Source organism: Sinocyclocheilus grahami, unplaced genomic scaffold, assembly GCF_001515645.1.
Source record: "Sinocyclocheilus grahami isolate Dianchi unplaced genomic scaffold, SAMN03320097.WGS_v1.1 scaffold1834.1, whole genome shotgun sequence".
Lineage (NCBI taxonomy): Eukaryota > Metazoa > Chordata > Actinopteri > Cypriniformes > Cyprinidae > Sinocyclocheilus > Sinocyclocheilus grahami.
Genome location: NW_015507013.1, coordinates 53572 through 64246, shown reverse-complemented (window position 1 = coordinate 64246; position 10675 = coordinate 53572). Strand labels below are relative to the sequence as shown.

The window sequence follows — 10675 nt, the reverse complement described above, 5'->3', positions numbered from 1 at the left end:
TTGCTCAATATCATGCTTCCCTTTTAAAGACTTTGCTTGAGCGACAAGAGTGGCTTTTTCCGCTTCAAGCTGAATGCGTGCAAGTTGCACAGAGGCATTAGATTTGCTAGAGCGTGAACTGTGGCGGCTACTTTTGCTGCTTGAAGTGCGACTACTGACCCTTGTTTCTACATTTGAAACGCTATCATTGGGTTCAATTTCGCTGGCAGCACGATCACATTCCTCCTGTAGCTTATCCAACCATTTGTTTACTACAGTGCTGAATTCCACAACCCATATCATTTTTGCTTTGAACCAGGTTTCATGCACAGATGATTCAACATTTTCACCCTCTGCTTTCGGAGTTTGAGCTTCATCATGCTCGATTACAGAACCAGGAAACTCCTTTTCGTCCGCCATTTTTAAACCTTTAAATACTCACTGCATATTTACATCAAACATCACCTTAAACGCCATAAACATGGGCGAACGTAGTCATTTCAAAAGATAAAACAGTTAATAATTTCACAAACACCCTTTTTTAACCACCAATGCATTGGGATTTTGTTCGTTTTGTGTGCACACTGCTTGTATATGGCCATTTAACTTAAGTTCAAATGAAAGCGCTTTTCACACCTCAGTTCCAGAAACGCTGAAGGCTGAAAACTTTGGCGTTCTTGTGCACTGTATCCTCTCCGTTTACCCGTGCGTGTTTGAAGTCCTTTGAAAGCCGCGATTTTCATCAAACGAAACGGTCATGAATGAGCATCATCCGACTTCAGATCAGCTGACTTTTCCTGTAGTCGTCCAATTTGATCCGCTTCAGTCGCCGCTGTCGGTGCGAAAGCTCACCCAGGCTCCTTCGGGCAAACTTTTTGACCTAAACTTGTAGGGACGCAGCTGGGCTTTAGGAGTCTGTTTCTGACGCGTGCTTTTGCCTTGAATAAATAAAGTCATTGTCCATACAATTGGAATAAAGTCAGACATGCCAATCCATTTATTTGTCCATTTGGCATTGCAAATAACAAAAATGAAATAAAAGAAAAATAAAGTTTCAAACTTAACTTCGACTTTCTATTAATAAACAAATATTCCATTCAAAACAAACTGTTAACGAGTACGAGCACAGTCCTGCACAAGACGCTGCACATCACGCTCGACCTGCACGGTCAAAAAGTTTGTTTGACCTTCCATCGTGCCACCTGTACCTCATCAGCGCTTGGCTTAAGTATACTCAAAAATGTTCATATGCCCTCTATGTCACAAACAAAAATTACAATTCAATAAATGGCTCCAACACGGCTATTGCTCCTATAACAGCTTTTTTATCAGTTCTTTTGTCTTTGGGTCTTTACATTTCTCACAGATTTCTGCTCGTTCTAAATCAGATACAAATAAAGTAACACAGTAAAGATTACATTAATATGAATGCATTAGTGAGCGAGCGATTGCGTGTGTGACTTAATTCTACCTGGCAGCGTTTCTCTACTAGAAGTGAAGCTGTGGAATTTAGTTATTAAAAATATATGCTTTAACTTTTCAGTTTCTAAGCTATTTTACTGAGAAATCACAGAACAGTGTTGACAATACAGCCTATGAGTGTGCGTTACAGTGCAGCAGCACATTAGATTAGAACGGCGATTAATTTACCTGTACAATAAGCTGTTTAAAACATGCATTCTCCCGTTCAATTTCAAGCATCCAGTAATATGTCAGACACGTGTCTTGTGGAGCTCTTTCAGAGCATGCATTTATTTGTCATTTGAACTGTTTTGAAAAAGGAGCGTAAATGTGGAATTCCTTCCAAGATTTCTTATCCTGTTGCGCCCTCTATAGGACCGGCGACTAGTCGACGTCAAGCTTAAAGCGTCATGGCAGAGCATTGAAGTCGTCTGTGCAACCCCTAATTATCAGTGGTGTAAACTGATAATAATGGATAACTACGGTCAAGTGGACTGAACAGATACAGGCACGCTTCTCGCTTCTGGATTGCAAAATAACGAAAGCGCTTTAGAGACTACTGCCTTGACATTATCGCATGTAGGAACAGTTGGCAAGATACAGTTAGCTTGATAATATTTATGAGGCAATAATAAATTGTAAGTGTATTTCCTTAATTTCCCCAGCACCAAACACAGAACAGTTAACATTAGAGTTTACTGATACAATGGTCTTTCGTAATTTAGCCTCAGGGCTTGTTTAATACTGGGTTCAGGTATTCATTCCTACTTACAAGAGAAGCACAGATGGATCAGTTGCAAAGCTACATGACAGTATATCGCGCATCTGCATTTCCTAAATACATCATAAGTGGAAGAATAACACATCTCTTAAAAGATCTCTTAAAAGTGTTGAGCAAGAACAGTTTGTAAAAGTGTCTACTTCATGAAAGAGTAAGCAAACTACAAGTGACATGCATTAAAAGACAACTGAACACAATATGAAACTCATAGGAAAGTACTATGATATAATTATTATCATGAAGCAAAATAATAAACAATATGTTTTGGATATTGTTCTTTGGGGAGGAACTCCATCTTTGAGTTGATCTGAATCTCACAGTTGAATCTGCTGGTTTTGAAGATGAAGATGAATTTTATTCACGGTGAAAACTTTAGAGAATGTTTCTTTGTCATGTCACTTGTAATGTCTGGTTAGAACGGATTTATCCAGAAGATATTTTTTTGCTTGACGCATTATTATCTGGCATTTGATGAGGACACAACATCAGATCTGAAAGTGCTGGATATGAAGATGATCTACTTACTGTGAATGTTTTTTGTATGACTGTGTAAAGAAGACGATTGACTGAAACACTTCCCACATGCAGTACAGTGATACGGTTTCTCTCCAGAGTGGATCCTCTCGTGTGTTTTCAGATTTGATGAATGAATGAATCTCTTGTCACAGTTCTTCTTGCTTTACGGCGGATCGCAGACTTATAAGTGCATTACCGCCACCTATAGCTCAAATGGACCATTGACACGCTATCTACAATCTCCTGATTAACGGAGAAGGGTGTTTCTTTGTTTTATTTATTTTTTATAAAATGCTTTATTGTCAACAAGTAGCATGTGTCGTTTGTTCATTTATTTTAGAATTCAGTTTTCTGAAACTGTAGTTTGACAAGTTACTTGCCTTCTACTCCTGCATGCTAATAAATGAGCCAATCGCTGATTGATCACAGTTTTTTAAATGATTTGAGTGTTTAGAAACAAACTTTATAAGACAGTTGTTGTCAGATTTCATTGGTGATTTCAAATATGAAATTTAATCGTAAGCTTGGTGAACAGCTTTGGAGAACTTGATGTTTCCTCATCCAAAGAGATAAAAGCTGCACTTTCATGACTGAAAGAACTGCCTGAGAGACTGAATGACTTAACTTTGACTGTCATGAACACATTTCTGTTCTCTGTTTCTATGTGAAGCTGTGGCAGGCGAAGAGAAGGAAGAGACCGTGACGGAGGGAGATTCTCCAACTCTACGGTCTGGTCTCATTGAAACAAATGCTAATGAAATGATAGAGTGGTGCTATAAAGCTGAAGACAATCGCATTGCTGAAATCAATGGAGGGACCAGAAGACCATCTACATTTGCAGGTGCTGATGTGAGATTCAGGAGCAAACTGATGCTGGATGATAGAACTGGAGATCTCACTATCAGTAACGTCAGAACAATTCACTCTGGACTCTATAAACTAAACATCATCAGCAGCAGCAGAAGCAGAAGCACCATAAAAACCAAACACAAGAGATTCAATCTTACGGTCAATGGTAAGTATATCTCAACTCTTCCAGTGTGCTAATGATTTCTTAGATTGCTTGCATGTATAGGGCCACGCAATTCATAATGTCATGAGAATAAAGCCTATACAATTAGGAGATTAAAGTTGTAATATTGCATGAATAAATAGGCATATTTTGAGGAGAAATAAGTCACAAAATGATAAATGCATGATCAGGAATCATAGATAATCAAAGATTGAGGCTGGTTTGACAATATCGATTACCCATTTGTAATGGATCTTCATTACTTAAGGCTATATCTACATTAATCCATTTACACGACACCGTTTTCAACTAAAAACTAGAAATATTGTGCGTTTTGGCTGTCTATTTACACAATAACAGTGTTTTGAGGGACTGAAAAGCAAACTTTTGATAACGGGTTTTAAAGTACATGCTTTCTGGAAAAACAAAAATGCAAATTTGTGAAAATTTGCTTTTCTTTACAAAGCTACATTCCCATCTACTGGCCTGGCAGAATAATATAATGTTTTTTGTAATTTTCATGGTTCTCCGTAAAAGCAGATCGTTTTGAAACACTTGAATAAATCTGCAATGAAAACTACAATTTATGACGCAGCTGTTTAAATGTTTATTTAACCAACTGCAGTAACAAAAGTAGGTTATTTCATAAAGAGAAAATAAATAAAAACTCATTTTAAATGTTTGTTTACAACTCCGTTTGTATTGATTGTTGATTATTTCATCTTAAGAATAATTCTGGACCAAGAGGATTCCCTGTATAGTTTACAGCATTAGCCATTAATCTCATGTAAATGTATGTGATATTGAAAATGCAAACACAATTCATTCAGTTGCTTGTGTTTCTCTGTTTCTGTGTGCTGCTGTGACATGAAGTGAGTCAATGTCAGTGAAGGAGGGAGTTTCTGTCCTTCTCCAGACTGTTGCTGAGATTCAGACGGATGATCGCATACTGTGGATGTTTGGAGCTCAAAACCGTCTCGTTGTTATTAGTGACTCAGGAAAGATGAGTATTGGTAAGCAATTTACAGACCGACTGAAGCTAAACATGACGATTGCTGACCATCAGAAACATCAGAATCACAGACTTTTTAAACTGCAAATCGGTATTTGTTTGTGTTTAGTAAGATACATGTATAAAATGTATGCAGTACATGGATAATTGTGCATGCATCTATTAATCATTTTGAGTCTAATATCATCCCATATTGGAAGGCCGCGTCGGCAAGGATGCAGCTAGAATTTGGCGCTTTTAGAAGAAATATCCGATCCTTATAACATTCTAAATGGAACTCCACAGGGTAGTGCAATTAGCCCAATATTGTTTAATTTAATGATTAATGATGTTTTTGATAAAGTAAAAAAAACAGGAATAGGATTAGCACTTTATGCAGATGATGGAGCATTATGGAAGAGAGGACGCAATATTAAAAATGTAGTTAAAGGCATACAGGAATCAATTAAAACAGTGGAGAAGTGGTCCCTGGATTGGGGTTTAAAATTTTCAGATTCAAAAACAAAATATATGTTATTTACTAAGAACAAGAAGATTGAACATTTAGATTTGAAGTTGTATAATCAAACATTGGAAAGAGTACCTGTTTTTAAATACCTTGGTTTATGGTTTGATGAAAAATTAACATGGAAACTGCATATAAGTAAAATTGAATCAAAAGCTAGAATGATCATAAATTGCATGCGTACAGTTGCTAGTCACAATTGGGGAGCTAGTCGTAGTGCATTGTTGTGTATGTATCAAGCATTGATTCATTCCTGCTTTGACTATGGGTGCATTGTATATGGGTCAGCAACCAAATCTTTACTTAAAAAATTAGATATCATTCAATCCAGAGCATTAAGAATATGTTGTGGAGCAATTAAAACATCACCTGTAGATGCAATTGGGGTAGAAATGGGCGAGATGCCTCTTGAATTTAGAAGGATAAAATTGACAATGATGTATTGGATGAATCTTCAACAATCAGTAAGGACTCATCTCACTCGTAAAGTACTGTGTATATCATGTACTTTTTAGGTGTAGTAAATATAGTATATATCGTGACATATTATTTAGTCACTTTGGGGAGGAAAGATTGACACATGAAGATATTTTAGCAAAAGGTTTAATGGATAGACAGGTATACAGAGCACTAATTAAATATATCTATGACTCAGGTTTAAGATCTAGATTATAATATGTGTGGATGGGAGTATTCTACCTAATCTTGGGCATGAAGAGCTAATTGAGAGTGTTAGAGGAGCTGAACACGCAGCGCTAGCATGAGCATGTGATCTGAGTGTGCCATAGATTGGATAGAATAGGAGACATCCACCATGGTTTTTGGGTGTTTAGAAGGGTTTTTTTTTACCACATGAGATTGCAGTGTTACTGAGTGAGCTCTCGTCTCTTCAAAGATACAATTTAGAAGACATCTCCTTCACCTACATAAATGTTTAAATTATATATATATATATATATATATCCCTGCAGAATCAAACACACTGAAGACCTAACAGGTTGGTGTTTATTCTTCATTAATGAGGCTGAAGGTAATAAAGCTTGAGGCAGTTTTAAATCTGGATTTATTGTAATAGGAAAAAAAATCTTTAGAGCTGTTCAATAATCTTGCTGAAGCCGCAAACAATAAGGGACACTTCTATCTCGCAAGAGTCGCTGTTTTTATATGCAGTAATATTAGGACTTTTGTCTGTGATGCATTTGTGTTATTCGCAGAGGAGCTACAGAGCGCTCAACATGAAAGCCGTTTAATTGTGATGATAGAGCAGATAACTAAACAATCAAACATCTGCTTACACTTTAGGCCTGTGGCTGTGATATTAAGCTAATTTTATTGTCGATTTTGTTAAGATATCAGATAAAAGTATTAAAAACTAGCTGCGTTTAGTGCAGCTACTTTCCCTTCACATTAGTTTTTTCCCTAAAACCCAAAATTAATGTCAGAATCAGGAAAATCGGTGATTGTTGTAAAATGCAGTCTTTACTGTTGCTAAATTGCGGGACATGTTAACATGATAAAACGTTGAAAGCACAATAATCCACATGAAAGACTCCGTTCCCCGGCTGAGTTGTGTCTGTGGGGTCCAAAACAGACAAGCAAAGTACACTTTGGGCTTTGGGTGTGCGTCCAAACGATCAAATACACACAAAAATATGTCAAAAGTGCCCGACGGTACTCACTTAAACACAGTTTATGTCTTAAGTGAACATGAACACCTGGGAGAAAATCTGATGTGTGTGAATATATGCAGTCACCTTCTGAAGATTGGGCTAGCAATGTTAATCAAACAACAAAATCACTCACAGCTCATGTTGTTTATTACTGCATATAATTCATTAAAATAGAAGTTTAATTTAATTTAGTAAAAGTTTATTTTAAAATACACCTACATTTTTTGCATTTTGTGTTTTTCAGTTGAAAAATAAACAATGCAGTTGCAGTTGATTTCCTTATATATTTCATCATTGAGGATTTCTTTAAAAGTCTAAATATCTTGAATCGTCTCATGTCTCGTCACGCACCTACTGAACAGTAATGTTAGCAGACCTCCATGAAAAAATTAAAGCACTGTTTTTTTTCTGCATTTGTATCTTTGTTTTATTGTATTTGACAGTTTGATTTACTTTTGTTTCTTTGTTTGTGTTCTTATTGTATCTTATGTAAATAAAACACTAAAATGCGTGCACACTGGTGCATTTACAAATGTATGTTTTATATTAATTTCATTTAATGAAATGTATTTTACATTTTAGAATATAAACAAATGTTAAAAATAAAATAATCATTCAATAATTATAATCAAGTTAAAGTGTTCAATTAATTGAGGTTTTGATTTTAGGTCATATCGTCCAGCCCTATTTCCGCTATTATATCATTGTTAATTTTTATGTCCTTTCACAGTTTTTTTTTTCAATTGAAGAAAATGAGGAGAATGAAGAATCGAAGTGAAGTTGAGGAGAAAAATCATGTCAAAACTGGAGGAAAACCCTTGAGCTGCTCTCAAACAAAAGACCCCAAAAAATATATAAAGAAAAGAAGAGCCAAGAAATGTTTCACCTGCACTCAGTGTGGAAAGAGTTTTACATACAGAAGTCTTGATGTTCACATGAGAGTTCATACTGAAGAGAAACCATTCACTTGTGATCAGTGCAGGAAGAGTTTCACACAACCATCAAACCTTAAGAAACTGGAGAAAAACCTTTGAGTTGCTCTCAAACCAAACAGAAGGATTTAAAGAAAAGAAGAGCCAAGAAATGTTTCACCTGCACTCAGTGTGGAAAGAGTTTTACATACAGAAGTCTTGATGTTCACATGAGAGTTCATACTGAAGAGAAACCATTCACTTGTGATCAGTGCAGGAAGAGTTTCACACAACCATCAAACCTTAAGAAACACAGGAAGATTCACACTAGGGAGAAACATTACAAGTGTTCACACTGTGACAAGAGATTCAGTCAGTCAATACATCTGAAAAGACATGAGAGGATTCACACTGGAGAGAAACTGTACACATGTGATCAGTGCGGCAAAACATTTTTGAGAGCTTCATACCTGAAGCAGCACCTGAGAGTTCATACAAAGGAGAAGCCACATTCATGTTATTTGTGTGGAAAGAGTTTTGCATTTCTACAATATTTAAAATACCATCAGAAAATACACACTGGCGTGAGAGAGTACATGTGCTTTGAGTGTGAAAAGACTTTTACTTCAGCAAAGTGTTTAAAACGGCATGAGAGGATTCACTCTGGAGAGAAACCTTACAAGTGTTTACACTGTGACAAGAGATTCAGTCAGTCTTCAAATCTCAAAAGACATCAGAGGATTCACTCTGGAGAGAAACCGTTCACATGTGATCTGTGCGGAAAGAGTTTCACACTAAAAGAAGAACTTCTAGTACATATGAGAGTTCATACTGGAGAGAGACCATTCACTTGTGTTCAGTGTGGGAAGAGTTTCACACGATCATCACACCTTAAGGATCACATGAACATCCACACTAGAGAAAAACTGTACACATGTGATCAGTGCAGCAAAACATTTTTGTGGGCTTCATACCTGAAGAATCACCTGAGAGGTCATACAAAGGAGAAACCACATTCATGTCATTTGTGTGGAAAGAGTTTTTCATGTTTAAAATATTTAAAAGACCATCAGAAAATACATACTGGTGTGAGAGAGTACATGTGCTTTGAGTGTGAAAAGACTTTTACTACAGCGAACCATTTAAAACGGCACATGAGGATCCACACTGGAGAAAAACCGTATCACTGCACTGCATGTGGGAAGTGTTTCAATCAATCATCTAATCTACACAGCCATACAAAAAACATTCACAGTAAGTAGATCATCTTCAGATCCAGCACTTTCAGATCTGATGCTGCGTCTTCACCAAATGTGACACAATGAATCAAACAATAAAATATCATCTGGATTAGGGATGTCAACGATTAATCAATGATTGATTAATTGTCGATAAGAGATTTTGAAAACTCGCGGTAAATCCTGTCCAGCCAGCATCAGTCTGATGCAGAACCAGCATGAAATGTTGTTGTTGGTTTTTTTTTTGGTTTTTTTTTTTTGCACGAGACGAAATGGCGGAAGGCAGTGATAGCGCGTGGGAGATTTTTTTATTAACTTCTCTACACAGACATACAAAAAACATTCACAGTAAGTAGATCATCTTCAGATCCAGCACTTTCAGATCTGATGCTGCGTCTTCACCAAATGTGACACAATGAATCAAACAATAAAATATCATCTGGATTAGGGATGTCAACGATTAATCAATGATTGATTAATTGTCGATAAGAGATTTTGAAAACTCGCGGTAAATCCTGTCCAGCCAGCATCAGTCTGATGCAGAACCAGCATGAAATGTTGTTGTTGGTTTTTTTTTTGGTTTTTTTTTTTTGCACGAGACGAAATGGCGGAAGGCAGTGATAGCGCTTGGGAGATTTTTTTCAGCCATCTAAGAGGAACAAATCGGTGGTCTGGTCGTATTTTGGCTTTTACAAGAGTCCTGTAGGCAATTTAATCGAGGACGGTCACCCTGTCTGCTGATCTTGCAAGAAGAAAGTCGCTGCAAAAGGGGGAAACGCATCAAATTTGCTCAGTCATCTTCGTGACCACCACCCACTGTTATATAGCGAATGCAAGGTAGCTTTTACCTCAATACCAAAACTAACTGGGCAAATAATTGGACAAAAAATATTGATTAGAGATTAAATATTTCGTTATCTCACTTGTAATTAACGCAAAGCTTCCGCGAAGAAAAGTTCTCATGGCTTTGAGCCAAGACGAACGAACGTTCAAACTATGAGGTTGACATTTAAAGGGATACATTCATAGTTAACTTATTACACAGAATTTTTTTTGTTTACCTATAATAATATATAAATACGGGGATATGAAATATTGAATTGAGATTAATGTTTTGAAATCTTGCCTGTTTATAAATCCATTATGAACAGTGTACAAAACAATTGTCAGGACAATATGATCACTACAGCAAAATTATAGTAGTATTAATGCTAAATTCCTCTGATTTCATTTTCAAACAATCAAAAACTGAGACGCAAGACGGCAAGCTGCATTTGAATGAAACGAGAGAGCCGCGTCCGCGCCTCTGCGGTGATACAAGAGACATGGGCGAATTCCAAACAGAAGTGAGCATCCCTATGCCCTACTCCCTTCGAAGGGCAGAGCCCTTGAAGTGTGTTCTTTGAAGGGTGCAGGGTATTACTGTCTTGTATAAGCGTTTGAAACTCCCTTGGCATAGGGAATGACTGACCAAATGTTCCCTTGACAACGCTGCGCGTGCGTGCAGCATTCTGTACTCCAGTTGTTGCAAATAAATATTTATTATTATTATTATTAGGGCCCAAGCCAGAAAGGCGCAGGGCCCTATTG

At 36.9% G+C, this 10675-nt stretch overlaps 2 protein-coding genes across 2 annotated transcripts in view; both read left to right on the top strand.

The window, feature by feature from the left end:
* The first annotated feature begins 3242 nt into the window (after positions 1-3242).
* Positions 3243-10675, top strand: part of LOC107572922 (zinc finger protein 501-like) — a 41879-nt gene continuing 34446 nt past the window's right edge. Inside the window, exons 1-4 of the mRNA XM_016259358.1 lie at positions 3243-3255; positions 3408-3752; positions 4637-4700; positions 6256-6263. Coding sequence (XP_016114844.1) covers positions 3243-3255; positions 3408-3752; positions 4637-4700; positions 6256-6263 — 430 coding nt within the window. The remainder of the gene's footprint in view (positions 3256-3407; positions 3753-4636; positions 4701-6255; positions 6264-10675) is intronic.
* Positions 8355-9188, top strand: LOC107572926 (gastrula zinc finger protein XlCGF49.1-like). The gene has a single exon (XM_016259361.1). It carries the CDS (start codon positions 8444-8446, stop codon positions 9107-9109), a length of 666 nt encoding a protein of 221 aa, XP_016114847.1. The 5' UTR covers positions 8355-8443; the 3' UTR covers positions 9110-9188.

What these genes read in the sequence shown, in the direction of transcription:
- LOC107572926 (XM_016259361.1), top strand. Translation starts at nt 8,444, where the DNA reads ATGTGCTTTGAGTGTGAAAAGACTTTTACTTCAGCAAAGTGTTTAAAA.